Source organism: Durotheca rogersii (assembly GCF_024521655.1).
Source record: "Durotheca rogersii strain YMJ 92031201 chromosome Unknown GGS23scaffold_51, whole genome shotgun sequence".
NCBI classification, from domain to species: Eukaryota; Fungi; Ascomycota; class Sordariomycetes; order Xylariales; family Xylariaceae; genus Durotheca; species Durotheca rogersii.
The window spans coordinates 130,023-157,848 of NW_026251282.1; the positions used below are offsets into that span (position 1 = coordinate 130,023).

At 54.0% G+C, this 27,826-nt stretch overlaps 10 protein-coding genes across 10 annotated transcripts; 8 read left to right on the forward strand and 2 right to left on the reverse strand.

Moving 5' to 3' along the window:
- Window positions 1-127: 127 nt before the first annotated feature.
- Window positions 128-3,344, forward strand: GGS23DRAFT_589530 (aminopeptidase-like protein). Its single transcript, XM_051517632.1, has 4 exons — window positions 128-837; window positions 906-2,007; window positions 2,063-2,324; window positions 2,381-3,344. The coding sequence occupies exons 1-4, from the start codon at window positions 582-584 to the stop codon at window positions 2,804-2,806; spliced, it is 2,046 nt and encodes a 681-aa protein (XP_051367317.1). The 5' UTR covers window positions 128-581; the 3' UTR covers window positions 2,807-3,344.
- On the reverse strand, window positions 2,934-3,682 carry GGS23DRAFT_601314 (uncharacterized protein; the record flags this gene model as incomplete). The annotated part of the gene is made up of 3 exons (XM_051519188.1): window positions 2,934-3,089; window positions 3,212-3,291; window positions 3,475-3,682. The coding sequence occupies 3 exons, from the start codon at window positions 3,680-3,682 to the stop codon at window positions 2,934-2,936; spliced, it is 444 nt and encodes a 147-aa protein (XP_051367318.1).
- A 330-nt stretch (window positions 3,683-4,012) lies between these two features.
- On the reverse strand, window positions 4,013-5,711 carry GGS23DRAFT_589538 (histone-fold-containing protein). Its single transcript, XM_051517633.1, has 3 exons — window positions 5,016-5,711; window positions 4,836-4,960; window positions 4,013-4,761 (listed from the first exon to the last, which is right to left on the reverse strand). The coding sequence occupies exons 1-3, from the start codon at window positions 5,089-5,091 to the stop codon at window positions 4,546-4,548; spliced, it is 417 nt and encodes a 138-aa protein (XP_051367319.1). The 5' UTR covers window positions 5,092-5,711; the 3' UTR covers window positions 4,013-4,545.
- Window positions 5,712-5,803: 92 nt separating this feature from the next.
- Window positions 5,804-7,569, forward strand: GGS23DRAFT_589540 (derlin-2). The gene is made up of 3 exons (XM_051517634.1): window positions 5,804-6,405; window positions 6,483-7,132; window positions 7,231-7,569. Exons 1-2 carry the CDS (start codon window positions 6,225-6,227, stop codon window positions 7,046-7,048), a joined length of 747 nt encoding a protein of 248 aa, XP_051367320.1. The 5' UTR covers window positions 5,804-6,224; the 3' UTR covers window positions 7,049-7,132; window positions 7,231-7,569.
- Window positions 7,570-8,198: 629 nt separating this feature from the next.
- GGS23DRAFT_608134 (putative 3-oxoacyl-reductase) lies at window positions 8,199-11,273 on the forward strand (the record flags this gene model as incomplete). The annotated part of the gene is made up of 3 exons (XM_051520159.1): window positions 8,199-8,228; window positions 8,412-8,783; window positions 10,176-11,273. The coding sequence occupies 3 exons, from the start codon at window positions 8,199-8,201 to the stop codon at window positions 11,271-11,273; spliced, it is 1,500 nt and encodes a 499-aa protein (XP_051367321.1).
- Window positions 11,274-12,885: 1,612 nt separating this feature from the next.
- Window positions 12,886-14,222, forward strand: GGS23DRAFT_601318 (UDP-galactose transporter; the record flags this gene model as incomplete). The annotated part of the gene is made up of 4 exons (XM_051519189.1): window positions 12,886-13,146; window positions 13,213-13,303; window positions 13,356-13,724; window positions 13,783-14,222. 4 exons carry the CDS (start codon window positions 12,886-12,888, stop codon window positions 14,220-14,222), a joined length of 1,161 nt encoding a protein of 386 aa, XP_051367322.1.
- Window positions 14,223-16,251: 2,029 nt separating this feature from the next.
- On the forward strand, window positions 16,252-18,276 carry GGS23DRAFT_601319 (MBOAT family protein; the record flags this gene model as incomplete). Its single annotated transcript, XM_051519190.1, has 5 exons — window positions 16,252-16,273; window positions 16,340-16,384; window positions 16,456-16,555; window positions 16,627-17,648; window positions 17,744-18,276. The coding sequence occupies 5 exons, from the start codon at window positions 16,252-16,254 to the stop codon at window positions 18,274-18,276; spliced, it is 1,722 nt and encodes a 573-aa protein (XP_051367323.1).
- Window positions 18,277-19,564: 1,288 nt separating this feature from the next.
- GGS23DRAFT_601320 (DnaJ-domain-containing protein) lies at window positions 19,565-21,067 on the forward strand (the record flags this gene model as incomplete). The annotated part of the gene is made up of 4 exons (XM_051519191.1): window positions 19,565-19,613; window positions 19,703-19,761; window positions 19,824-20,888; window positions 20,969-21,067. The coding sequence occupies 4 exons, from the start codon at window positions 19,565-19,567 to the stop codon at window positions 21,065-21,067; spliced, it is 1,272 nt and encodes a 423-aa protein (XP_051367324.1).
- Window positions 21,068-21,712: 645 nt separating this feature from the next.
- Window positions 21,713-23,343, forward strand: GGS23DRAFT_441351 (ribosomal protein L32e). Its single transcript, XM_051513939.1, has 5 exons — window positions 21,713-22,093; window positions 22,178-22,217; window positions 22,353-22,477; window positions 22,673-22,794; window positions 22,887-23,343. Exons 2-5 carry the CDS (start codon window positions 22,178-22,180, stop codon window positions 22,993-22,995), a joined length of 396 nt encoding a protein of 131 aa, XP_051367325.1. The 5' UTR covers window positions 21,713-22,093; the 3' UTR covers window positions 22,996-23,343.
- Window positions 23,344-24,864: 1,521 nt separating this feature from the next.
- GGS23DRAFT_442179 (uncharacterized protein) lies at window positions 24,865-27,216 on the forward strand. The gene is made up of 2 exons (XM_051513941.1): window positions 24,865-25,170; window positions 25,402-27,216. The coding sequence occupies exon 2, from the start codon at window positions 25,532-25,534 to the stop codon at window positions 27,158-27,160; it is 1,629 nt and encodes a 542-aa protein (XP_051367326.1). The 5' UTR covers window positions 24,865-25,170; window positions 25,402-25,531; the 3' UTR covers window positions 27,161-27,216.
- The last annotated feature ends 610 nt before the right edge of the window (window positions 27,217-27,826 follow it).

Below are 27,826 nucleotides of genomic sequence, written 5' to 3' on the forward strand. Positions count from 1 at the left end.
TACTTCTTAGTAATGGTTCCCCAGAGGAGGTAAGTACCTCCTCTCTGGCTGATATGTATATGTACTAAGTAGCTAACCTCTGGTACCTGTCTCCCTCATACGGCCCACCTATCTCCCAGGGTTCCAAGTCATGGGTCCACCCTACATACATCCCACCTTCCATTAGATTGGCGCTTCCGTAGCCTCAACCCCCAGTATCTTTGATTTACTTGCTCCCCTTTATTTACATACTTCGCCCGCCCTCCGCCCTCCCCTCCCCCCTCTCGTTCGTCACCCAGCACTTTGGGCTGGTATCTCATGGCAACGCCTCCTCTAATGTTGATTGCAGGCCTCTAACATCGCAGGGCTACCCAAGCCCAAGCTTGCAACATCTCTACGAAAACCTCTACGCAAACCTCTAATCAGTACGCAACCACATCGACACCCATATACCTCCTAACCTACCTAGGCAGGTAACCTAGGTCAACATCCGACCCGCCCTAGATTCCGCTCGACTGGGCCGCCTCTCATATCCTCCACCTCTCTCTATACCTATACCGACCGTTGCCTTGGAGCTCTGATATTGTGATGGGCTATTGCCTATGAGAATTATACGGCCCCTCCTCGCATCGTCGGGCACCACACGGGTCCGCTTCGCGTCTATCTTTTTAACCTCTAAATTCGGATATTGGTTGTGGAACGCCCCGCCCTCTTCGACAACCCGCCGTTCTCTTTGCCCAATTTTGATTTCCCGCTCCCAGAGTTCGACCGCTGCTATCGAGATGGGAACGGTTGATACGACTGCTCGGCTTGCCGAGCTTCGGAAGCTCATGGTCGAGAATAAAGTCGACGTGTATAGTAGGGCAGCCGACGTATTCAAATTCCTAGGCACCGAATTCTTCTCAGCTAACGACTATCGCGTCAAGTTATTCCCTCGGAGGACAGCCACTCGTCTGAATATATTGCGCCATGCGATGCTCGCCGTGCCTTTATTTCCGGCTTCACCGGTTCCGCCGGTTGTGCTGTCGTCACCCTTGACCGGGCCGCCCTGGCTACAGATGGCCGCTACTTCAACCAGGCCTCCAAGCAGCTTGATGAAAATTGGCTGCTACTGAAGCAAGGCCTCCCGGATGTTCCTACTTGGCAGAAATGGTCCGCAGACCAGGCCGTTGCCGGTAAAATCGTGGCCGTCGACCCTACTTTGCTGACGAGCGGCACGGCCAAGAAGCTGTCCGAGAAGATCAAGAAAAACGGAGGCAAGGACTTAGTGCCGGTTGCGGGAAACCTCGTCGATAAGGTCTGGGGAGCCGATCGCCCGCCGAGGCCGAACGAACCGGTGATAGTCCTCGACGAAAGATTTTCCGGGAATGATGTGAAGACAAAGCTTGCCGACCTCCGGAAGGAGCTCGAAAAGAAGAAATCTCTCGGCTTCGTCGTCTCCATGCTTGATGAGATCGCTTGGCTTTTTAACCTTCGAGGGAATGATATCCCCTATAACCCAGTATTCTTCTCGTACGCCATTGTTACCGCTGACGAGGCCATATTATATATCGACTCATCTAAACTGAGCGACCAGTCTCTATCGTACCTTGCAGACAACGGCGTCACCCTTAAGCCGTACGAAGATATCTTCGGCGATGCGTCCGCGCTTGGCAAGGAAGCCGAAGCTACGAATCCCGAGCTTCTAACCAGCGAACCCGGCTCGAGGAAGAAGTTTCTGATTTCTACTACGGCTTCATGGGCTCTCAAGCGCGCGCTTGGGGGGGATGATTTAGTAGAAGAAATGAGGAGCCCGATCGGAGACGCCAAGGCTATCAAGAACGAGACTGAGTTGGAAGGGATGAGGGCGTGCCATATTAGAGACGGCACGGCTCTTATTGAATATTTTGCATGGCTCGAAGACCAGCTGGTAGTAAAGAAGGCCACTATCGACGAAGTTGAAGCCGCAGATAAACTCGAGGCTCTACGGACGAAGCTACAGGATTTCGTCGGGCTCTCCTTTCCAACAATATCGTCGACGGGGCCAAAGTGAGTCTGATTGGCGAATAACGGGCCCCGAGTAATTTTACTAATTATACATTAGTGCTGCTGTTATCCACTATAAACCAGAGCGTGGGAATTGCTCTATTGTCGACCCTAATGCGGTCTACCTATGTGACTCCGGGGCACAGTTCCTAGATGGCACCACAGACACAACCCGAACATTACACTTCGGCCGACCCACCGATGCTGAAATAGAGGCCTACACGCTTGTCCTGAAGGGAAACATCGCTTTGGACACGGCAATCTTCCCCAAGGGGACCACTGGCTTTGCACTGGACAGTCTTGCACGCCAGCACTTATGGGTATATTTTATCCCGAAGTTTACGAATTGCTAAGCCTTGCTAATTCCGCGTCGTAGAAATACGGGCTCGATTACCGCCACGGTACGGGCCACGGTGTTGGTTCGTACCTAAATGTGCATGAGGGACCCATCGGTATCGGTACCAGGGTGCAGTACTCGGAAGTTCCGCTGTCGGCGGGCAACGTCATCTCAGACGAACCTGGATACTATGAGGACGGTTCCTTCGGTATTCGCATCGAGAATATTGTCATGGTAAAGGAGGTGGAAACTAAGCACAAGTTTGGCGACAAGGCATATCTCGGATTCGAGCATGTCACAATGGTGCCGTACTGTCGCAAGCTGATCGACCCTAACCTGCTAACGGATGAGGAGAAAGCGTGGCTCAGCGATTACAACGCCGATATTTGGAGCAAGACGAAGGGGTACTTCGAGGAAGATGAACTTACAACGGCTTGGCTAAAGAGGGAAACGCAGCCGTTCTAGAGGTAAGGCTTTTCTAAAGTCTGTCCGGCCGGCAACCGGCGGGGCCAGAAATCGAAAAGGACTGCCGAGGCACCTAGCATCTGGGCTAACTAAGTACAACTCGTATTCCATAAATCACCATGCTTGGCTACTCGAAACGCATGAACGCCGACATGGCAAAGAAAATTCCGAACGATAACTTGAATGCGGGTTCCTCTTCCAGGGCCGCAAGTATCCGTGAATTCCTGACCCGCTGCTTCAGCCGCAGCTGCTGCACCAGGTCGATGCCGTACTGTGAAACTACCTAGATAAGATAACACGCAAGTCAGAGGTTTATTAAAGTCGATGAAGCTTTTTTGTAGAAATAGACATATGTGAAGAGAGGGCAAGGGGTATAGGTAGACGGTAGTAGATAGATAAGCATACTTGCACAAGAATCACGGAGAGCCCGAGGAGCAGGACTAGCATCCTTGAGAAGGTGCTGACAATTAGTCCGGACACGAAGCCTATAGTTACCTTGCGTCAGCAACAGGAAGGCGTCTACGCTACTCATTGCCCCCCTTCGTCTCTCTCTCTGATTATCCTGAGAACCAAAAAAGGGGTCCTCGCAGCGGGTCTGCCGCATATATCGTATATACACCTAGGTCGTATACCGAGAAGCACACATAGGCGGGTACAGAGCCACGTACCAGTAACGCAACCCCCAGACAGTTGGCGCATGGTCTCCGGGTCCAACCCGCCGACCCTTGCCTCCCTCCCGTGGTAGTCGCGAGAGAGGGGTCGCGGCACATCCCGCGTGTCGAACCGGTACGGCGCGGGGCGGATGGGGAGCGAGCACGCGATCGACGCTGTACCGAGGCCGATGAGGAGGGGCAAGCGGAGCGGGCGGACGGACATGGCTGGGTTCGCAGGAGCTATGTACCGTATTCTGACCGAGACAGGTAGGGCGCCAAAAAGGGGAACAGTTCTCAATAGCCGGGTGCGAATCGAGGCAAATCGTTAAAATAACGGGAAGCTGGCAGGTTACGAAACCGATAGCTTAGCTTAGGCTGGATACTGAGGGGAGGCGGTGGGCATGGAGGGTTGTGTTCCTCGTATAAGAGGTGTGTGACAGGAACGGTCGTTGTTTTACGACATGGAAGTGGGAGCTGAGCTTGTCCTCTGCTAGCTATTACTAATTGACGTCACTCAACGGATAATTCAGCTCCATCAGCTGCGCAGCCGTTGGTCCCTAAGCCGCTCCACATGGCGATTTTTTGCGTGGACAAGACACCTGCATGACTTGGCCACCCAGTGGCGTCCGGTAATGCGCCCGCGCTCCACGGGGTTTGGTCGAGATCAAAGTCTTGCAAATATTTAACTTTTTTCTTCCGATATCTAGCACCCAGAACTACCTCCTTAGACGGTGGCGCAGACGTTGTATACAGATATTTCAGCCCCGGTATGGGCCGCCATTAGATCGCGGCGAGATGCGGAACGCGAATAAACCAACGGCCTCTCATGAGCAGGTCAGGTCACACAACTCCTAACGCCCGCGCACCTTTTCCCTTCCCTAACCGACATAGTCGGTGGAAACGCCTCCTGTGCCCGAACGTGCCGCCTCGTCTACGTATATTATACAGATTTCCCTCCGTCCAGGTCGTCCGGCCGAGAGGGTACGGGGAAACACGTCGCCCACGAAATTGCGTGGCCCTCGTAAAGGCGCAGATCTAAATAGGGTGCTGCGTGGCGATTATCGTGCGCGAACTGGCTGCGTCAGCTTAGCCAAGGCCACCCCATACACCACGTATCCGCCTTGCAAGTTGGATGTCCTTCTGCATGATCGTCACTCGTTTCGCGTGGATGGCGCATAGGTTCGTATCCTCAAAGAGATGGACGAGAAACGCCTCGGCAGCTTCTTGGAGAGCCAGGAGAGCTTGCGACTGCCATCGCATCCCCTCGTCCGCTGGGCGCATCATTAGGGCTATTTCGCGGACCTGGACCGGCATCAATTAGCATCATCTGGCCACTGAATTGGTTGCCACCCACATGGAAAGCGATGTTAACGTACCAGCCGAGCGAAAGGTAGCTTCCGCATCAGTAAATCGGTGTTGTTCTGTAGCCTGCGGATTTCCCTCAGCGCGAGTGTTCCGGGCCTATATCTGCGTCTCTTGGGATAAGGGATTGGGTCGCCCGCTGTCGTCACGTTAGTGATGGCAAGCTAGCAGTGAGTGACACGATGCCGACCTACGTAGCACTGCCGGCGCTTTCCCCTTCGCCTTCCCCTTATTGCCGCCGAGGCTTGTCCGGCTTTTACGTGGTGGCATTCTGATGCGGCGAGCGGAGTGAGGTAGAAAAATGACGAGCGAGAGTAGCTTCAGCGCGATGCGACTAGAATGTGGCAGGCGTCGGTGTTGTGTAGAGCTGACGACGGGGGGTCGAAGTGCAGACGAGTAGGTCGAAGAACGGTATGTAGGTGTAGTGGTCGGGTTAGAAACCGGCGGTCGAAATGAAGGGAGCAGTAGCTTGCAATCCAAGTACCGAGTTATATTCAACAGTGAACGGAATTGGTAGCAACTAACATTCCTAAGAAGGGAAGGAAAGAGAGGAAGAGTCCGTCGAAGCCAGTCCACCAACGAAATATGAGCTTAGAATGATCAAGAGTAGACGGGGAAAAAAACGAAGTGGCTGGGGCTTCATTTCGCACCGATTGAGAGACTTCCCTTGCCCGTCAGAAACGCGCGATTGTGCACGCCCTACGACGCGCTTTTCCCCCTTCCCCTCCCAGCCATGTCAATTAAAATCCTTGCACGGATATGGTACCTCAGCTAAGGGGTGGCCTCTGGTACGTAGGAAATTGGACGGCTCAGAGATACAGACAAAGTACAGGCAGGCAGGTACATCCACAGGTACCCCTTTTTCGTGATGGACCATGCACGCAATTAGGTTAGGAGGTACCTAACCTAACCTTAAGGTACCTGCCTCCTAGGTTCTTAAGTACCTGCCTCATTATCAAGCGTCTCTTCATCTTCAGCCACGGATCCGTCGATGGAATGGCCACAATCCATCATGTGGCAAATAAGAGGGGTTCCAATACATGATCCTTATATATGCATACGAATATTCGATTAATACAATTTCCGGTATAGCGTCCCCTAATGAATGCCCAACCCATCTGTCCGATAAGGCCAGATTAGCAGTAGTGGGCTGAGGAGGCCAATTCAACCGCCGCTATTGCCGTCAACTGTCGACCGACGTGACTCCTCCATTCAGCCTTCTCTCTCCACCACAACCTCCTCTTTACTGTTACAACACCCCTTACCTATCTCAGTGTTCTCCTGCGTTATTTTCGAATAGACCTCATTGCCAACAAGAAATCCTCCTCCACCGCTGTTCCAACTTCGCCATTACACCTTCTAGGGTTAACTTAGCCCACCTACCTGCCTACGTCTCAGCCAGTATGGATCAAATGATGGCGGGCGAGGGCGGCCGGAACCCGCTGGAGGCCTGGTTCTGGGAGATGCCGATTTGTACGAGGTGGTGGACGACGGCCACGGTCCTGACCAGCGCCTTAGTGCAGTGCCAGATGGTTACGCCGTTCCAGCTATTCTACAGCGTCCGCACCGTATTCCAGAAGGGAGAGGTGAGAAACCCCCATCCCTTCCCTCCCAAGCGCAAGTGGTGTTGTGGCGTCGCTAACCCATGTTTCCTGAATTGCAGTACTGGCGATTATTAACCACATTCCTCTACTTCGGCCCCTTCTCTCTCGATCTCCTCTTCCACGTCTACTTTCTCCAACGCTATGCCCGCCTCCTCGAAGAATCGTCCGGCCGGTCGCCGGCCCACTTCTCGTGGCTGCTAGTCTACTCGATGGCCTTCCTCATCGCGCTCTCACCGGTGGTGTCGATGCCATTCCTCGGGCACCCGCTGTCATCGACGCTCGTCTACATCTGGTCGCGACGGAACCCGGACACGCGCCTAAGCTTCCTGGGCCTGCTCGTCTTCACAGCGCCGTACTTGCCCTGGGTGCTAATGGGGTTTAGCCTAGTGATGCACGGCACAGTGCCCAAGGATGAGATCATGGGTGTCGTCATCGGCCACATCTGGTACTTTTTTACCGACGTATACCCCCCGATGCACAATGGTTCTCGGCCGCTCGACCCGCCGATGTGGTGGCGCCGATTATTCGAGGGGAGGCAACAAAGAGACGAGACTGCCAACGCGATTAACAACGAGTTCGCAGTGGCGGGAGGCCCAGAGCTAGCTGCGGCGGACATGCGGTAAAAACAAGAAGCGGGCGAACTCGGCGACGCATGGTCGCGCTTAACTTTATTCTCGGATCCTCATTTTCGGCGTTACGCGGGGCAACTGTACAGCATTAGGGTCACGACGGCGTCTTACGGGGAAATAGCGGACGGTATTCGAGGACGAAGATATAGCATGGTAGAACTGGCTTTTGTACATACTCGAAACCAGAACGAATATCAGATCCATTTCAGCTCTGGACCTAAGACATCAACCGTCTCCATACGCGGATCTTGTAGGTTACTAAGGATCTCACTCCCGCAAATTTTTTGAGACCTGTCTTACTCGCTTGTTTCCGATGCTCGGACTTCGTGCGCTGTAGAGAGGTAGGGTATTATAACGGTAATAAGTAGCACGCGGTTTACTCGTAAAGTAGGTATCGAGACAAGGAAGCTTCATCTTCTCGCGGATTGGACGAACTCTTGCCGTCTATCTGTTCGCGGCTTGGTCCGAAATAAGACTGCGGCGAGACCTTTTCTAACCGCTCATATACTTGATACGAACCTACACAGGCGCAGCAGTCCTACGCGATGCACTGTATACTTACCTACATACCTTGATAGGCTCTTCATAGCAACCTCGGAGTTACGGCCGACTTTACACAGCGTGCTGACTCAGCGTTGTGCGCTGATCTATCTGAATAAAAAGAATTGGCGAATATCATAGCCTGTTAACCCCGCCGGGCAGGATAGAGGAGAGCGCCAAGCCTAATAAGAGGAACCTATTAGAAAAGAAAAGAAAAAGATACCGAGATCCTACCTCTTACCTTAGGTACCTACCTAGGTACCAAGTAGCCTAAACCTCAGGTATTGTACATCTCAATCTAGTACCGCTTACCAGAGCTCCCCCCGACGTCACATCTAGCCTAGCTAGCACCACCGTCCCGTAGCTTCGCACGTGGAGGGGCAGAACGCAGCTAATAGGAAGGTATTTATACTTAATCCCGTCAGGCCTCCATCTCCAAAGCTTCTCCTTTCTTCGCTCTCCATCCCGGCGACGCAAGCAACCCAGTCTCGATTCTCTGACAATTCTCCAGCAGACGCACCCGTCTTCAACCTACTAGCCTTGCTGCCTTGGCACCGAAACCGAAAATAAAATTTTTTTTTTACTAGCACGCCCGTTCGTTAAGATGAGAGCATATTGGTACGATAACGCTCCTGTAAGTGATGGGTGAAAAAGAGAGAACCCCCTCATCACATCATCACTGGACATTCTCGCGAAACCGTGCGGTCACACACACACACTCGTGCACATTCGCACGCATTATCATCGTGAAATAGCCGCCCCTCTCTACCATATGCGCCGATGCTAACAACTACCCCCTTATAACGCATACCAACAGGGAGACCAGCGGCTGCCTCATGATTCGGGACGGGAGGTAGCGGCCAGAGATCTGGAGCGACTCGGAGTGCTGTACTTCCGGTATGCGCAGGTCGAGGACGTTGATGCGCTAGCGCAGGCGCGGGGCTATAAGAACCGGGATGAGATCACGGTCTCGCCGGAGAAGATGGGCGTTGCGTACGAGGATAAGGTGCGCATGTTCTTCCACGAGCACCTGCACGAGGACGAGGAGATCCGGTACATCCGCGACGGCCAGGGCTACTTCGACGTTCGCGGCAAGGAGGACGAATGGGTCCGCATCCAGCTCGAGAAGGACGACCTCATCATCCTGCCCCCCGGCATCTACCACCGCTTCACTACTGACCAGGGCAACGTAAGTTCTCCCCTCTTTTTATACCTATCTACCTACCTATGTATCTACTGTCTGTCTACCCCCATGCCGTCGCTACTTTCCTCAGTTCCGTTTCCTACCTGGCTTTGTGGTGGGAGTGAAGGGTTACCTAACAATAGCTCTCTGGGGTTATATAGTACATCCAGGCTATGCGCCTCTTCAAGGACGAGCCCAAGTGGACGCCGCTGAACCGGAGTGTCGATCTGGACTCGAACAAGTATCGCAAGGGGTACGTCTCACAGTACCTTAACTGAATGAAAAAGAAAAAATTTTACAAAAAAAATGACTCTGCGGGCGAGTGAGCAAGTGAGCAAGGAAGGAAGGCTTCCTTTTTGTGAACCAGTGCCGGCGACGGTTGGCAGAAAAGAAAAAGGGACGGTAACAACAATTGCCAGAACGGCATCACGACATAATTATGATGACTTCTTTTCATTCGACCGCCTTGCTTGGTTTTGAAGTCGGTATAAAGTATTGCAAAGGCTGGCAACAGGATAATGATCTGGTGATCGATACTTGCGTGTCTCCCTCAAGCCGTCTATACAGGGTTCCTATTCTTATGGCTGAATTCCACTCGTGGGCAATGGGGACTTATACCTCTTAAGAGGCACTTGCTGGGTACCTGCATACCTCTGCGTATATACCTGCCTACCTACCTACCTATGCGGGGTCTGCAACTATGAGTAAGTGGCAGTCGTGGTGGGTTAGTAAGTGAAAATAACCGTTAACCGAAGGTCACCTAGTAGATTAGGTACTGACATAAACTATATGTACCGCCTCTAATCTGGTATGTGCCATTTCTGCCTCCCAAGGTACCTACTGACTCCCGATTGGGAATCACGACCCCCTCTCTCCCTACCTTAATTCTTCTATCTACCGATTCAAGCTGTCCTACCTCTCGTGTCTCCCCTATCACAACAACACGATACTTCTGCTTAAAATTAATTCTATATTGCCTTGCCTGCCTGTGCTTACCTCGAAACCCCTTGCTATGCGGCGCGCATTCGGAGGAGGCTATTGATATCTACGAAATGACGAGTTGCTGCTCTCCGTGTCTGAGTCGAAGCCGAAGCCGAAACCGAAGCTACAACAGGCACCATCATGGACTCTAGATCCGTGTCCGAAAATGCCCAACCCTCTCCGGGCAGCATCAGCGTCCCTAAGGGGAAACTACTTCTACCCGCGAGCTGCGAGCCTCCGCTCCCGAATGCGCCTAGAAAGCAGCTCGTATGGATCGTGAGTCCCTCTCTCCTTGTCTTCGCTCAACGTGAATGCATTTATGACCTTTCTCGTTCCCCCCCCTGGTATTATGTCGGCGGATGTGTCACCGAAGAATAAGATAGCGAGTCCAACTCGCTTACTAAGTGTAAAAACAAGGTCTTTGGCGGCACCGGTCACATGGGCCGTTCGCTGGTCAAGTGCGCGCTGGCGCGGGGGGACCTGGTGACAGACGTGGGGCGGACGTTTGAAAGCACGCCAGAGGAGATGGCAAACCAGCACCAGCACGAGAACTGCCTCGGCCTGTTGTGCGACGTACGGGCGCGGGCGAGCGTTGCGCGGGTCATCGAGCGGACCCTAGAGCGATTCGGGCGCGTCGACGTCGTGGCTAATTGCTCGGGGTACGGCGTGATTGGTGCGTGCGAGGACCAGGACGAACACGAGATCCGCAACCAGTTCGAGACCAACTTCATGGGCACGCTGCACATCATCCAGGCGAGCCTGCCCTACTTTCGCCAACAAAACGCAGGGAGATACCTCATCTTTAGTTCGACGAGCGGCGCGCTTGGCGTGCCTGGACTCGGCCCCTACTGCGCGACCAAGTACGCGGTCGAGGGCCTCATCGAGGCTATGCTCTACGAGATCGACGCGTTCAACATCCGCGCAACGCTCGTCGAGCCAGGGCTCGTGCGCCGCGACGAACCCGACGCCCAGGAGAACCCGCTGCCGACCTGGGGTCACTTCCTCATCAAGCCGGCGAGCGAGGCGTACGGGCACGCGACCTCGCCGGCGCTGCACGCGAAGCGCATGGTTCAGTGGCTCGGCGACCGCCAGCCCACGAGCGCCGTCAAGTGTGCCGAGCTCGTCTGGCAGCTCGCCCACTGCTCGTACCCACCCCTGCGCCTCGTGCTTGGCAGTTACGCCATCGAGAGCATCCGCGACCGCCTGCGCTCCGTCACCGAGGAACTTGAGGACTGGAAGCATCTCAACTACCCGGCCGCCCCGGAGGCCGAGGTCGGAGGCACCGCTGGCCCTAATAGCACAGCCGGAGCCGGAGCCGGAACTGGGATTGGAGCTACTACGTGTACTGGTTCCGTGTCCTCCTCAGCGACAGGCACAGCTACCGCTACAGAGCCCGCTGAAGGAGTGGGGTCGACGACGACTATGGTAGACGCCGATGCGGGAAGCAAGGCGGAGAAGGATGAAAAGGATGACGACGCGGGCGAATCGAATGAAGAAGAGATGGACCAGACTTAGAGATGGCAAATAGGAGCTATAGACACCGACAACGATAGGATAAGGCACGTATGGCACGGACCACTCTCGTGCATTCTCAAACATGGGAGCCAATTGAACTTTTTATCTTTTTTTCTTTTTTTCAGATATCAGATAAAGGTCCCATTATTTTCGGGTTATAATTCTTTTCTTTCACAGTATCGAATCTATTGCGTTTAAGAAGTTTTGACATAGGGCGAAGGAACATCACTGCCACGGAAGGCTGCGTAGGCACTTGTGAGTAAGAATTCGCATTTCGTGTCACGGAGGCTAGGTATATACGTGGTGAAGGTACATATGTCTACAGGAAGAAGAAGAAGAATATTTTACGCCACGCATTCTACCTGTACAGATAATGAGGCGGGGCCGCGACGACGGCTGGCCCACTGTTGTTCGGGTATAGTGTTCGCTGGAAAAGGTGCAGTCTGTGTACTGCTCCCGCTAAAAACCAGCTACTGGCCATCCCGGCGGGGACCACTGGGTGCCCCGGACTCTCAGTAGGAAATGTAGGTAGGTATCCACACTTCGCTTTGACCGTTGAAGAAGAGATCTCTGTTTTGGGCGTGGTGTTCTGCATGCACATAGCGAATACGAGGACAGATTTGCAGTAGGTACATTATGTGCCAAAGGCAGGTTTCGAAGATGCGATGCTGGTTTTTAATTATTATGATGAGAATGGCTGGTAAAAAAAAAAGGTGTATACGCGTAGTACTGAAACCAGTTTCGGCTAAGGGGTAGGTGCACCTACGTACAGGTACCTAGCATGCGGTTATGTATATATGTATATATGCGGGATGTTACTGTCTCTCTCGCTTCTCATTGGTTATATCGAACATTTCTAATTTTACCTTCGCGCTAAGTCCATGCTAAGATTGCGGCGTTCCTTCCGCTGGGGGTGAGTGTCCTTTGTGTGAAGCCACATATGGACGCCACACGGTTAATTTGGCGAGCGACCAAAGCAGAATTCAACGAGGTTCGCGTTCGGCCCTCCTATGCGGCCCGCAGTCTACATAGCTGCATTACCCAACCCTAGATTTGATTAGGCAAGGGAAACAATAATATCCAACTTTCCCTGCCAACCTACCACATCCATCTCTCTGTCAACGCGCACCTCCAAATATCCACCGTCGTCTCGTCTTCTTCTTGTCCTTCTGCCGTAGCCGTGCTTCGTTACCGCAGCGGTTGTCACAGTAGTCGCATTCTTCCTCATCTTACCGGATTCATGCTTGAGCGGAGGAAATATATACATTTCGGCCCCCCGACATACCCAACGTGCCCGCTCAGTTCTCGGTCCGGTTTCGACACACTTTGTCCTGCTCTGTCAACCTATCGCAGCCGACGCGCGTTACAGACTGTCTAGACGGCTCCACCAACCCCGATCCACCCGTCGCTTGTCTGGTAGCCTTCTTTTCCCTCCTGATTATTCCACCGAGATTGGCCTTTTTTTCCTCTTTCTATCACCGCAACTCGCCCTCACCATTCCGCCTGCCTCTCTCGCTGACGTGCGAGTTGATACCGCCGACCAGCAACGGCTCTCCAGTCGTAACGGCCTCGATCTAGCCATCCTAGGTAGCAAGTCGACGACACTGTCAAGATGTCGGACAAGAAGAACGAAGACTACACCGTTCGCATGCCCGACTCGGCATACGGAGAGAAGGATCCTTTCATCCCGCCTCGCCCTGCGCGAGCCGCATCCCACCACAACTCCGTCGCCTCGAAGCTCGCTAAGATCGAGAACAACCCTACCGTCTCCATCCTCGCTTACTGTCTATCTTCCATTAGTATGACCATCGTTAACAAATACGTCGTGTCTGGCTCCGAGTGGAACTTGAACTTCTTCTACCTCGCGGTTCAGGTGTGTTCGATATCCCCAGGAACCATTCCGGCCGGTGTGAAGTGTAGGCTGACGCTTGCTTGGCAGTCAATCGTCTGTATAGTAACGATCGAGGCTTGCAAGCAATTAGGCTTGATCAAAAACCTCGCGCCCTTCGACATCAACAAGGGGAAACGATGTATGTGTCTGGATGGGCGGTGTTCTGGTATGCTCTATTAACACGGCCACAGGGTTCCCTATCTCCCTCCTCCTAGTGGGTATGATCTACACCGGCACCAAGTCGTTACAGTACCTTTCGGTCCCCGTCTATACCATCTTCAAAAACTTGACGACTATTGTTATCGCATACGGCGAGGTTCTATGGTTTGGAGGAAGCGTCACGCCCCTAGCTCTGCTTTCGTTCGGTCTTATGGTCCTCAGCTCCGTCGTTGCGGCGTGGGCCGACACCCGCAGTGCTAGTCAGACTGCCGAAGCCGCCGCAGCACTCGCTACCCTGAACGCCGGTTACGCCTGGATGGGGCTCAACGTCTTCTGTACTGCATCCTACTTGCTTAGCATGCGTAAGGTCATCAAGAACATGAACTTTAAGGACTGGGACAGTCAGTTAAACTTCTCCCGAGCGGATTTTGCCATCTTGCTGGTGCTGACTCTGTCTAGCTATGTTCTACAACAACTTCCTTACCATCCCTGTCCTCCTTATCTGTTCCCTGCTTGTCGAAGACTGGTCCAGTGCGAACCTGACCAAGAACTTCCCCCCCGAGTCTCGAAATGCCCTCTTCGTCGGCATGGTTTACTCTGGCATGGCTGCCATCTTCATCTCCTACTGCTCTGCGTGGTGTATCCGAGTGACATCCCCGACTACCTACTCGATGGTTGGAGCCCTCAACAAGCTTCCGATTGCCGTTAGCGGTCTCATCTTCTTCTCCGCGCCCGTCACCATCGGAAGTGTCTCAGCGATCTTCATCGGCTTCGTCAGCGGTATCGTGTATGCTTGGGCGAAGGTGCGGCAGTCTCAAGTGGCCAAAAACTCTCTACCCATGACACAGCCTACCATGAGCGCGAGCTCGCAGAGCAACCGCGATGCCGCCAACTCATAAACCAGGGCGCCGACCGCGGTATTTTTAACGAGTCATGTCGCAATGCCGGTGTCCGACGGGAGCTAAACAAAGTCGCAATGAACCAGCAACGGATACTGTCTCGAGATGGCTGGGCTGGCGGCACACCATCTCGCCCTATGTTCTACTGTATAATACTTGACGATTCCTTTCGAGATAGTGACGGATCAGGAGCCGTTGATTTCTGGCATAGACTTGATTTAACTTCTACTAATGAGAACACGGAGCTCTACAGGCATGGGGGGGGACAGTCATTCATCACCACCACCACCACCACCACCACTACCATCATGACCATCCTACCGGTACTTCTAATGACGTAAGATAGGAGTACAAAAGCCTCGGCCGTCATCTGTTTCCGTTGCTTCTTGGGGGATATGTTTTGTCAAGGTAGCTAGACATGGCAGGGTCACTACAGCCTGGGCCGGCTGGCTAATGCGCTTGGAACGGACGTTGACCTGGTGTCGGAACGGGAAAAAGGCGGGACGAACTGTCGGATAGACGTATGGTTGTGCAAGCTCTGCTAAACTAAGCTGGTCGAGCCAATAACTCAGCACAGTTCTAGGTGCTCTGTGTTTGGAAGACGGGAGGCAACATTGATAAAGATGACAGGATTATTTCACCCCCACCCGTGAATCCGGTTCAACTTTGCATTCGCTGGCAGTGTTCCGGGTGTTGAAGGGCTAGGTCTGTGTGAGGGACCGAGGCAGGTTAGGCACCTCTACATTAGGTATATAATGGAATGCCTAGGGTCCCTTAGGTACCTCTTATATATCATCGACCTAAAGGTTATTGCCTGGAGAGGGACTACCAACCTAGGTAGGTATCGTGTCGATCGGGAGCGTAGGTTATACATGGGCACCTATGAGGTATAGGGAGCTGGTCTCCCTACCGGCATACTACTGATAGGGTAAAGGTAATGTTGCTGAGGACAGGAGATAGGAGGTATTTTCGCCTGTATGACTTGGTCTGATGACGGGGTCACGTAGGTTAGGTAGGTAGGTATAGAATAATCGCATAGGTATCTGCCTGTAGCTTAGGCACCTCCGAATAGAATAAGCGCAGGAGGGTAGGTACCTGCCTTAGGTACCTACCTACCATCTAAACGATGGCACTAGGTAATGTAGCACCTGTCAGGTCGCTAGAGCGCACATGACAGGCATTTAGGTAGGTACCTCTATAGGAGATAGGAGGTAGTACTTACGCTTGCTGCATACCTAATTTGTGCTTCGGTACGTTCGCCTTCGGTTGCATGCCCACCTCTGCTAGGTGTTGTCGCGTAGAGGTGCAACAGGAGGTATATGCATAAGTGATGTATGCACATGCGGATGCGAAGATGCAAATACGAAAGGGAGGTCACCCTCCCTGCCGTGGTTCGCGGCTGACAGCCAGTAGAGTGAGCACATGCGACCAACTGGCACACGCGGCAGGATCCGTTGGAACGGCCGCTTGCCCCACTGTACCGGGTGACATCATTGCTGGGCAATATCCTCCCGAGCTCTTGTCTGCATGCACCTTAATGCTTGTCAAGCCTCGCCTCGCCTCAACTCGACCTTTTTTTTTTTCTTCCTTTTCTTGTTTCCGTCACCGCTGCCTCACCTCGAAAGCTTCCTCCTCGCCCACCCACGTAATAAAACTCGCCTCTACTTTATCCCCTTCACCTCTCTACCACTAATCGTTTCCCCCTCCCCCACCTGCGATATCCCTGGTGGCTGTCGTCGCATACCCGTCTCGTACCCTATATCACCATTGCCGACGTCCCTTACTACCACTTGAGCCAAAGCCGGAGATCTCGTTTCTCGTGTCTCTCGCGCGGCCGTAGGCAGCGGCATCGTTTTCCACTAGCAGAAATACCCTCCTCTGTGCCGGAACAGCCATCATAATCTTATAATTCAGCATTCGGTCCGGACCAACTGTGTTGTTCTCCTCTTTTTTTTCTGCCTCCCTTCAGATTCTACCCTGCGCCTTGCTACCCCCGAGTTATGACACGCTCTCCGTAAATATACGAAGGATGCTACCCTATATCAATAAACGTGGGGACCCCAACATGTTATGGTTTTCCATTCGCCGGTCTCGTGCGTGCTGACCCTATCGCGTAGCGTTCGAGCTGTTATCTGGAGCAGTTGGTGCCTCTCCAGATGAGCGTATGTCTTCCCAGATACGATATCGTCTTCTCGCGATCGCCAAACCTTGCTAAGGGCGCCGAGTACCACAGTCAAGCTCATATTCTCCTTCCTGCTCTCATATCCGCTCGCCGGCCTCCTGAAGCGTGTGCCGGATGCTCGCCCCGAATACAAGAACCTATTCATCATAAGGTGGGAATGAACAATATCCCCGGGACAGGAATTCGCGGGGAAAGAGACTGATCGTGGTACGGTGAGCATAGCGGCGGCCTATTTTATTTAGTAGGTCTATTCTCGCTATGGACCGGCGTCCGAACTATCTTCATCGCCTCCACAGGCACGTACGCCCTCGCATACTACCTTCGAACCTCCCCATACATGCCATGGATCGCCTTTGTCTTCCTCATGAGCCACATGGCCGTGAGCCAGCTCACACGCCAGTTCGCTGATAACCCCGCCGCGATCGATATTACCGGTGCCCAGATGGTGCTCGTCATGAAGTTGTCCGCCTTCGCCTGGAACGTGGCCGACGGTACGCTGCCGGAGGACCAGCTCAGCGATTTTCAGAAGAGCAGGAGAATAATCAAGCTACCATCATTTCTAGACTATGCGAGCTATGTACTATTCTTCCCATCTCTCTTGACGGGCCCGGCCTTCGATTACAACGAGTTCCGCGGTTGGATCGACTGCACCATGTTTGATGTGCCAGCGAATATAGACCCCGCAAAGAAGCCCCCGACTAGGAAGAAGCGCAGGATACCGAGGAGTGGGACACCGGCCATGTTGAAATTGGCCAGCGGCCTCACCTGGGTCTTCCTCTTCCTGAACTTGAACAGGTGGTACTCTGGCGATGCCCTTCTCAGCGATCCCCCGGCGGGGGCGGGCTTCCTACGCCGTGTGTTCACCATGCATATGGTAGGGTTCACCACCCGAGCCAAATACTACGGCGTGTGGTTCATGGCAGAAGGCTCGTGCATCCTCGCTGGGCTGGGCTACAACGGCGTTGACCCGGTTACAGGCAAGGTCTCGTGGAACCGTCTCCAGAATATTAGTCCGTGGGGGGTGGAGCTGGCCCAGAACTGCCGCGCGTACCTGGGGCACTGGAATATGAACACCAACAAGTGGTTGCGGTACTACATCTACCTGCGCGTGACGCCCAGGAATAGGAAACCCGGCTTCCGCGCTAGCATGGCTACATTCGTTACGAGCGCGTTCTGGCACGGGTTCTATCCGGGTTACTACCTCACCTTTGTCTTCGCTAGCTTCGTCCAGCAAACCGCCAAGAGTATGTCGCCGCAACCCCCACTAACCGCTCTTTTTTGATCTCTGTTCTTCGCCGCTTTGGCATGTTCAACAACTAACGTCGCTTCGCCATCCCAGACTTCCGGCGCAACGTCCGACCTTTCTTCCTCGACCCGGTGACGCAAAAGCCGCTGCCGAGCAAGAAGTACTACGACTTTGCTTCGTGGCTCGCGACGCAGCTGACCTTTTCGTTCCTCGTCGCGCCGTTCATCGTGCTGCGGCTCGACGCGTCACTGCTGGCGTGGCAGCGCGTGTACTACTACGCGATTGGAACGACGGGCGCGGGGACGGTGCTCTTCGCGTGGCCAGCGGTACGGGCAGAGCTCCGGCGACGGCTCGAAGAGCGGACGCGCGAGGCCGGCGTGCGGCTGCAGCGTAGCGCGAGCACGGACAGCCTCAGCGGTGCGGGTGGTGTGGGAGGCGCGCAGGAGCCCGTGCTTGGCCTCAGCGCAGACCCGGCCCGCGACCTCGATGAGGCCTTCCAGGAGATCCGCGAAGAGGTCGAGAAGGCGCAGGCCCGGCTCAAGGAGCTGGGTCACGACGGGGCGCCGGCACACGCGCAGGCCGTAGCTGCGGCGCTGGAGATAGAGGGCAAGAAGAAGGAGTCATGAATAATAAGGCGTGAGGTGGGAGATGGGAGTGATTCGGTCAGTCAGGCTTCTTTGGTTATATCGACCGTGATCATGGTAACTGCCCTACCCAGATGAGGGAAGGACATGAGAGGAAGGAGACCCGCAGCTGGTAACGTAATTCAGTTTAACCGGGGAAGGGGGAGGGGGGTACGGCATAGGCCGATGGGCGTCAACTAGATCTAGTCTATATCTTCTCTCTTCCCCTCCAACATCCGAACGTATATACGTTCTCAGGGATCTTCAGTACTCGGTAGTGTGAAGGCTGTCCCGCCGGTAACTCCCTTTTTTCATAGCACAGCAGCCCCCCCCTTTCCACCCCACGAGTAACCGGGTTAAGTCTTCTGCCTTGATAAAAGCCCACCCTGCTCAACACTTAGGTACAGGAGGCGCTGATGCCAGCTGATTTTAGTGATGTAGATGCTGACTCCCCGTCGTACAGTATGAATCGGTTTACTTCGGGCAGAGTCAAAGCCACCTATACCTCCTGTATCAAGTACGCAGGTAAGAGGTATATCTGTATACTACAGAAGCGCTACTCAAGGTCGGCCATTTGTCAGCTAGACATTTACTTAATGTACGTACAGAGGGTTCCTGTTCGCTGTCCGCCTTACATACTTACCTATTTCATGGGTGGGAAGAAGTACCGGCAGAGAACATGATATTACGTAGTGGTTGCAGCTGAACGCACCTGACGCGGCGTGCTAGGTGCCTTCCAGTCACCTACAGCCACCTAGGTAGGTAAGTATAGTGGAGGATACCCCACGCCGACCGCAGAAAGTACATAATAGGTGTGCATTCTTACACAAAGTACGTCCCTCCCTAATCCGATCCACTTACCCAAACTGATACATCATTTGTCCTCAACCATCTTTCCCGCGTTTGTCAGCCTTGCTATGGAAATTTTTCCTTTCCATTCTTCTTCTCATACAGAATAACTGTCAGCCAAGAGAAAGCCTCCTGAGCATCGAGACTTCTTAGAAACACCTTCAAATCCTCGGGCTCCATACCGCAGACACGCCAGGCACACACCATCCCTCCTCCCCACACCCCTCCAAGCAGTGAAGGAAAGAAAAAAAAATTACTGCCCCACCAAAGATTCTCCCGTCCAACTAAACTGACCCTGCGTACATAATCCTCGCCCCAGGAAGAACAAGAAGGTATCGTGCATATCTGCGTGAGATGAAAGAGGCCAGACAAGGAAAACATATATAGACAGAGCCAGGCTACCCGGGGTCTACCACGTCCCTAGTCTTACCAATCCCCCACTATGGCAGCACCGGGCCCCGGTGCCGGTCACGACGATGTCGACCTATACGGTGAGCGGCTTACTCCCTGGTCCGAGACACCTATCCGGCTCGTCCCTATCTGTACCACAATTTTCAATCTTGCTGACATGAACCCTAAGAGCTCCTTGGAGTCGACAAGAGCGCAAGCGCCGATGACATCAAGAAGGCATACCGGAAGGTGAGAGAGAAGCATATGACCTTGTCTCCCCGAAGCAGGCCGGACCGGCTGACGCGTCATAGCTTGCCCTTCAACACCATCCCGACAAGGTGCCTGAGGACCAGCGCGCCGAATCCGAAATCAAATTCAAGTCTGTAAAGCACGCCTACGAGATCCTCCGAGACGAAGATCAGCGCGCCCGGTATGATAAATTCGGGATGGCAGCATTCGACGCCTCGCGGGGAGGTATGGGCGAGGAGGGAGATATCAACGACATCTTGGCCCAAATGTTCGGCATGGGCATGGGCCCTGGTGCCGGGCCGAGAAAGCCCCGGCGTGGCAGTGACCAGGAGTCCAAGTATTCTGTCAGCTTGGAAGATCTTTACAAGGGCAAGGCCGTGAAGTTCGCTGCGAATAAGAAGGTGGTCTGCGCGACTTGCAAAGGCTCCGGCGCAAAGGATAAGGTCAAGCCGCAACAATGCGATCGCTGCAAGGGCAACGGTGTCGTTGAAGCCTACAGACAGGTCGGACCCGGACTCGTCACGCGCGAAGCCGCCGTGTGCGATCGCTGCCAGGGGTCTGGTAACCACTACAAGGAGAAAGACCGGTGTAAGAAATGTAAGGGCAAGCGAACCGTCCCGGAGACGAAGCCGCTGGAGATCTACATACCCCGCGGCTCGCGGCAGGGGGAGCGGATCGTGTTGGAAGGCGAAGCCGATCAGGACCCCGACCAGACTCCGGGTAATCTCGTGTTCGTACTAGATGAGGAGCCCCACGAGGTGTTCAACCGCATCGGAAACGACCTCTCTGCCGATTTGGATATCACCCTCGCTGAAGCCCTGTGCGGCTTCTCTCGTGTGGTACTCAAGCATTTGGACGGTCGGGGCATCCACATCAACCATCCACAGGGCAAGGTCCTAAATCCCGGACAGGTGCTCAAGGTGGAGGGCGAGGGCATGCCGTTGAAGAAAGGAGAGGCGAAGGGGGACCTGTACCTCATCGTCAAGATTGAATTCCCCCCCAACGGCTGGCTGAAGGACGACGCCGCCTACGAATCCCTCCAGAAGCTCTTGCCGGGGCCGCCGCCGGAGATCAAGGTCGAGGAGATTGATGATGTAGCCTACGACGCCGGCGCCGATATTGACGAGGTACGTCGCGTCCCCCTGTTCTTTTTTCCCTTTCACTCGAACATTCGGTGAGGTAGCAAGCATTACTAACCGTACATAAGATGGGCGCGCACTCGGGAGATCCGCGGTACGGAGATGGATGGGAAGACGAAGATGACGAGGACGGGGCCGGTGGACAGCCTCAGTGTGCACAGCAGTAACGGTAACGAATCACGAGACATGGCCATTTGGTTCAGCAGACGCTAAATAGTAGCATCGACGCGAGTCTAGAAATGTGATAGAGGGTTAAGCAGGTGTCGGGAAACCGGGATCGATTTGGGTCGTAAAGAGGCCGGCGATCTTAAGAATGGGCGGTAATGCGATATAGAGGATCAGCCGATCGGAAGGACGGACAGCTAAGGTTGGGCGGAATCTGGACCTCTGCGTTGCCGGAGGAGTTTTCGTGTCGTCGTCCCCTTTGGGACATATTTTTCTAGGGCGAGCCCCCCTCTCCCGAATCATTTGCCACAACATAGGTGGACGGACGGACGGTTTCAAAGGCCTGGTCGATGAATCCCTGAGGGGTTTGGTGAATCGTATAGGTTGGATGAGAAAACCCCCTTCCATTTCTTCCTCCCCCCATCCATCCCTTTGGACGAAGAAGTCGCCGACATGAATGAAGATGACGGGTCGCCCTGTCCTCAGACACCTAATATGAGTACGAGGCCGACGGCGACTTAGGATTCCGCACGAAAGAATGACACCGGGGAGTCGTGTATAGAATCACCTAATAGTACTTTTCAGCTGTAACATGAAACGCTGTCCCCCATACGCTGTTCTCTATGAGCCCAAGGCCGGCATGATGCGTTGCACATTCCCAAGATTGTGCCCGTCAGGACGGTCTAATAATAGGAGATTCGAGAGGTACTGAGGTACTTCTCTCTGATGGTTGCAATGTTAGCCACATTAGTCGGGGCAAAGAGGTGGCTGGTCAACTGTGGCTAGTATTGCCTTTTTCTCAGTGGAGCCTTTTTTCCAATATAAATTCAATTATGGGGACTCTATGGCACGTGACTTCGCCCACCAACCCTAACGAACGAAACCCTTAGCGCGAAATTCCGGCTGTGCTGCTATCGGGGACACTCTTTCGTACCCGTTCAATTTTGCGCCAGAATATCAGCAACCCACGACCCATACATCCTAGTCCCTCCTCCATCAAGACATTGACAGCAAGAGAAGTCGTCAACGTGAGCACTTTCTACTCCTGCTTTATTCCTTACTTTTCGACAATCTAAATAAGATCCTGAACTAATAAATTTCTCTCTCTCAAGATGGTCGCCGCAAAGAAGCACGTCCCGATTGTCAAGAAGCGTATGTTGGATCCGTATCCCGTCCCCTCCTCCGCGACCGATACGATCTCTCGGCGGCGAGCGTGAAGAATTGATATGATGCGTACTTTGGTCGTGGCGGTTTAGCGGCAGGATATTGATAGAGCGCTTCTCCCAGGAACCAAGAGTTTCAACCGACACCAGAGCGACCGCTTCAAATGCCTGTCCTCCAGCTGGCGAAAGCCTAAGGGCATTGACAACCGTGTCCGAAGGCGGTTCAGAGGCAACATGACCATGCCCTCAGTACGTCGCTGCCCACCCCCGCTTCGTTGGCTGTTCGTAATGGAAGAAGGAGGGGGGGAATAAGAACAAATGGAGAGAAGGAGAAGAGCCTGGGAAAAGAACTGCAGCGAGGACTTCGGCTTCGCCCCGGCGGGATGCGCAGGGCCGTTCGCATATAGGTAAACCAGTGTGCTGACTCGACTTTTCATTCCACAGATCGGCTTCGGCTCCAACAAGAAGACCCGCCACATGATTCCCTCGGGCCACAAGGCATTCCTTGTTAGCAACACCAAGGATGTTGAGCTGCTGCTCATGCACAACCGGACTTACGCCGCAGAGTACGTCGCGCTTCGTCCCGCTGCCCCGGCTAGCACCGGAGGGCGTCCGACTCGAGGGCAGAGTGAGCTTGGGTTGGCTAACAGTGCGGCAGGATCGCCCACAACGTTTCGTCAAGAAAGAGAATCGACATAATTGCCCGGGCGAAGCAGCTAGGCGTCAAGGTCACCAACCCGAAGGCCAAGGTTACCACGGAGGTGTAAGGAAAACAAAATTGGCGATTCGCGGGTGGTCGATTATGGAAGAAAGGGGAAGGGGTTCCGGGTTTCTCGTTTTCGGCACTATTTGCATGCATGGGAAGGGTTTTCGCTCTGCTATGGTCCACGGACGGTTCGAGCTAGCATGTATTGATTTCGTGCTAAGGAATGCAACACGCCTTCTGCGATGACACGTATTTACGGCCCGGATGATCGATGCCCTTTTCTCGTCTACCTACCTACGATTTACATGAACCCCTACGCGGGCACGCGACGTGAGCTCCGAGCTCCAAACTACAGTTACGTTTCCGGTAGCCCGGTGGCGTAGCGATGTGCGGTGCCATGCATGTGAAGAGACGTATCAGCTTAGTAGCAGTTGGTCGCCTCGAGTGTGTGGTGGCGGCCGGCTCTGGTGTTAAACAGGGGAAACCAAACTAATATGCCACGAGCAACTGACGGACCCTTGATGGTGATGCGATTACACACATGTGAATTGCGAGCTGAGAGATATGGGGATGGACAATCAGCTGGGTTCTCCCGACCTGATAAACCCTTAATCTGGCTGCAATGAGCCAGCCCTGGTCGAGGTTGTGTCGTATTGGACCGTAGGGCTTCCATATCCGCGGCTGATTCGATGCCACGTACAAATCCGCCCCCTGCACCAACCCAAAGAAAGGTTGGGCACTAGTGTACAGAAGTTGGCCGTAGGCATGTATTATACCGTCTGTATTATATGTAGGTGTCTTGAAGGAGGCAGAATGCCGCGTCAGTCAGTCATGGGGGCTTTGGAAAGGGGGGCGGGGGGCGAGCGAGTAGGAGAGATTAGGAATAGGGAATGAGACAAGGAGGGAACTTCGCGTGGCAACCTATCTATGTATATATTGTGATGCATACGAACTCAGCAGTGTATCGTGATACCGTAGTTGTGGTTTGGAGAACTGATCTCCCTTTCCTGAGAGCCCTTGAACCGCCAGACACCTCAGGAGAAAATCATCCCCATCGTCTCAGTATTGCCACCATACCTACGTGGACTACCAGGGGCAGACTGTCTTCACGCGATTGTTGCCCTTACAAAGCCAGGTGGCATAGGCTTGTTTGTATGATACACTTTCCTTACAGGTACCTAAAAGTCCTTAAATTTCTATTCGAACCGCTGATATAATGACCTTGCAGGAATATATATAGTCCCAGGAGCAGCTAGAGCCAACCTACGGAAAACGCCAGCCTGAAAGGAAGAAGAGCACTTGAAGAAGAGGGATGTATGGCTCATTAGCACATGTAGGTATTGGAAAGTTCGAGTTGCAATGTCAATATCACGCCCCTTTTCTCCCAGTCTCACTCCCCAGCAGACAAGGCAGGCCAGCTATCCCACATACGTACACCTCAGGCACAAGTCCGGGTCCCTTTATTATTTCCTCCTCCTCCTCCTCCTCTGGGATCTGGTGGTGGACACCTAAAGAAGAAGGGCGCACGTCCAACTTGAGCAGATGAGGTCTCAGACATCATCACCACAATGGTGCAGACAAAGGCAGATGCCCCGGTGAGGCAGAGACGTGCTTTTTTCTCATGTAAGTGCCTGGGGAGGGTTGTTATTATTGTTGTTATCGTTGTTGCTGGGGGGAGAGGTAGCTGGAGGTGTCTACTATGTGCCCTGGAAAATAACCATCAAAACAGGCTCGTTATTTGGCAAATAAGGGATGGCACCGGCCATTATCTGCTATAGGCATATCCCCTTCTTGCCTCCAGTGAATTTCTTTTCTTGGGAAAATCCACACTTGATTCTAACGGTGAATCTTTGGACTGAATAAGGCCTGTTCTGTCTATATTTATCTAGAAGGCTGCTAGTCCTCCTCCCTTTCTCACCTCTCGACACTATTACACCTTTATATCCGACAACCCCAAGGAGACTTTCATCACCTATGGAGGGACTTCCGTGACAGGGCCAGCTTTTCATCTGCAATACAGTAACCGACTGTACTCCAAGCTTGCTTCATTCAGATACATACCAATAGGCACACATCTACCTCTAGAGCCTCTCTGCTCAACTCCACCACAGACAGAAGCAGCCAGTTCCAGCCAGTTCTGCGGAGTGGGCCCCGACAGCCATTTTGCCACCAAGGAAGTCGGGGTGTTTGTCCGGACAACGACAACTTCACCTCCATCCGATTAAGACATTCATTGGTAAGGCCCCGATATCAACTTAGGTGGGGCTGTAGAGATGATAGAGCCGAGATCCTGGAATACTTAAACGGGTTACTTGTGTCTCCTTCGTCTCCCTTCACCGTCTCCCTTTCACCTTTCTTCGGAACAGCAACTCACTGCTCTTGGACCCCCCCTCCCCCAGCTCCCTTCACCATCACACGTCGCAGCTCTTCTGGACCATCTGTAACTGATCACTCGTCCCACTTGAAGCAAAAGACGTACGCACATCTCCCTGTCGGGTTGTCTTCCAGTCCACCCTACAGATAGGGCATGCGCACACAAACGACAGAAACGCACTTCACAAAACAACGTCTACACCACAAGAAGGAAATCCACCACCATGCCATCCATGGAGAACAACCCCGGCCTGAACCACGTAGCCTGCAGGGCCCTACCGCAGCTGCCTGTGACCGTCATCGCAGCAGCCTACGATGGGCGCGATGGACTCGAGGGCGAACTACGGTTCCACGTGATCACAGGGGGCTACAAGTACCTGTGCAACGCAGGAGATGTTGGGCTGCCGGAAGATGAGGAGGGCGTGTACATCCTGTATCAGGACCGGGCACTGCAGGTTGCTGGACCGATGTGCGACCAGCGGCGTTGCTGTGCCTCCCATGTGTGCGCCTGCTATGACGCCTCTGCCACGCTCCCGCTAACAACGATTACCACAACCATGATGCACAACTGGACCACGGCTGAGCACCAGCAGTACCACCGCCAGCGCCTGCTTGTTGCTAAGGGCGACCGCTTGCTCGCGCAGCACCGCCACCGCCAGCTTCGCGCCAGGCTGGCTGGAAGGATCGGCAGGATTGGCTCGGTCGCGTACGGGAAGAAGACGGCATCTCTGCTGCCGCCGCGCGGTCCTTGCCGCGCCTGCCTCGCCAACTGGACATGTGTGCAGGCGGCCGCGGAGGCGGCCCGCGACCTTGGTCTACTCTTGTTGAGACATCCGCGACCGCTGACGCGCACCGGCCTGCTCGGACGCCGCGGGTTTCATTTCGACGGGGCGCTGGCGCTTGCCGAGGGCCGGTGCGACGACGTCGGCCACGGCCACGGCCACGGCTACAGCTACGGGCACCAAGAGTGGATGGGTCGCCACGGGGCCGGGGTAGGACGGGGCAACGAGGGCCGCCCGCGCGCGATGACCTGCTCGCCGCTCGTCTTCGAGTGGATGCGCGACGCGTGGACTGGGTTTGTCGCCGAGGGTGAGTTCCAGACCCGAGCTAGCCGCGTCATGACACTGGCAGAGGTAAGCCGCGAGGAGCGACAAGAGATCAATGCAGGGAGATCGCGGGGAGACGAGGAGAAGGAAGACGAAGAGGATGCCGATATCAACGACTGGGAGAACGACTGGGAGTGGGATACCCTGGATCTCCTGTGTAAACCGGAGAAGCCCAGGTCCGACACATGGACGGAGATGGAGATGGAGACATTTTCTACTGCCACGACTCTCGCGGAGTCTGGAAGAAAGGATGATGACGACTTTGACTTTATCGACGATCTCATCAATGAGGAGTTCCCTAAGCTGCGCAAGGATAATATGACCACGACCGATGCTGAGACTACGACTAGTAATCTCAGTACCGGTGCCAAGGTTCGTGCACCAGACGTTCCCGTGATCTTGGTCTCGCTACCGGAGGAAGAGCAGCCTCAAAAGCGCGACAATACCGTAAGAAATGAGCACGACAACAGCGAGGAGGAGGGGGGAGGCGGCGGCGGCGACGATCCAGCACTTCCGGTACCCGTCATCATCCCCCCAAAGAACATGGCCGTGGCGCGGGACCTATCGCTCTGTGCTGCGCGCGAGGAGAGTGAGCGGTCGACGGCGGCGATGGACGCAGACGTGGAGATCGAGACGGACATGTTGCGTTCGCAGGCCTGGGACATCATCCAGCGGCCGTCGTGCGCAGAGCTAGAAGAAGCGTTCGCCCCGGACTCCTCCTCGACGGGCACTGCGATCCTCGTCTGATGCTACCTGCGACCCCGATCCAAATTCGGCAACCACGGCACGGAGGGGGGATTCTACGCGTTGTAGCGCGACGATGTGCTGCCTGGCCGGTGGTTCAGTGAGAGAAGTACATCAGAGGACGACGAGAGAACGAGAACGAAAAAAAAACACGTACGCTTCCTTGCCGACGCCGGGGGCAGCTTTGCTGCTACTCTCTTCTGCCCTTTTACTTTCTTCTATGCCTGGTCGCAAGCGCACTGGGGCACTCGAGTAGCCTGTGTAGATCTGCGTGTGAGGCAGAAAATACTGTTGTCGAGGTATGCTTGTCCCTACCCCCTTTCCGAAATTCTGCATGACTTTTCGTTTCCTTCTGGAGGCACTAAAGTGGGATTCTAGGTCCTTTCATACGGTACCGCCTGTGGAGGATATCCCTGTCGCTGCGAGAAGGTCGTCTGTCGGAGACATCATCCATATAGACTGACGGTCGCGGAGTTTGTTTTTCATTAATCGGGGGTTTTTGTTTTATTTTGCTTTAGGGCTTATCGTGTGTCTTATCGCCAACTCACTCTGCGATGTCCCCAAGAGGATGCGAGGTTTTGCCCGAGAGTGTATGTGTATGTGAAGGGGAACTGTGGCGATACCCGTTGTAGACACAGATAGTTTGTGAGGCCATTCACAGGAGTCTGC

Coding starts and splice junctions, on each gene's coding strand:
- GGS23DRAFT_589530 (XM_051517632.1), top strand. CDS start 582: ATGAGAATTATACGGCCCCTCCTCGCATCGTCGGGCACCACACGGGTC. Junction 2,008..2,062: donor ATATCGTCGACGGGGCCAAA/GTGAGTCTGATT, acceptor ATTATACATTAG/TGCTGCTGTTATCCACTATA. Junction 2,325..2,380: donor TTGCACGCCAGCACTTATGG/GTATATTTTATC, acceptor TCCGCGTCGTAG/AAATACGGGCTCGATTACCG.
- GGS23DRAFT_589538 (XM_051517633.1), bottom strand. CDS start 5,091: ATGCCACCACGTAAAAGCCGGACAAGCCTCGGCGGCAATAAGGGGAAG. Junction 4,961..5,015: donor GAAAGCGCCGGCAGTGCTAC/GTAGGTCGGCAT, acceptor ACGTGACGACAG/CGGGCGACCCAATCCCTTAT. Junction 4,762..4,835: donor AGCTACCTTTCGCTCGGCTG/GTACGTTAACAT, acceptor ATGCCGGTCCAG/GTCCGCGAAATAGCCCTAAT.
- GGS23DRAFT_589540 (XM_051517634.1), top strand. CDS start 6,225: ATGGATCAAATGATGGCGGGCGAGGGCGGCCGGAACCCGCTGGAGGCC. Junction 6,406..6,482: donor CACCGTATTCCAGAAGGGAG/AGGTGAGAAACC, acceptor TTCCTGAATTGC/AGTACTGGCGATTATTAACC.
- GGS23DRAFT_441351 (XM_051513939.1), top strand. CDS start 22,178: ATGGTCGCCGCAAAGAAGCACGTCCCGATTGTCAAGAAGC. Junction 22,218..22,352: donor CGTCCCGATTGTCAAGAAGC/GTATGTTGGATC, acceptor CGCTTCTCCCAG/GAACCAAGAGTTTCAACCGA. Junction 22,795..22,886: donor AACCGGACTTACGCCGCAGA/GTACGTCGCGCT, acceptor ACAGTGCGGCAG/GATCGCCCACAACGTTTCGT.
- GGS23DRAFT_442179 (XM_051513941.1), top strand. CDS start 25,532: ATGCCATCCATGGAGAACAACCCCGGCCTGAACCACGTAGCCTGCAGG.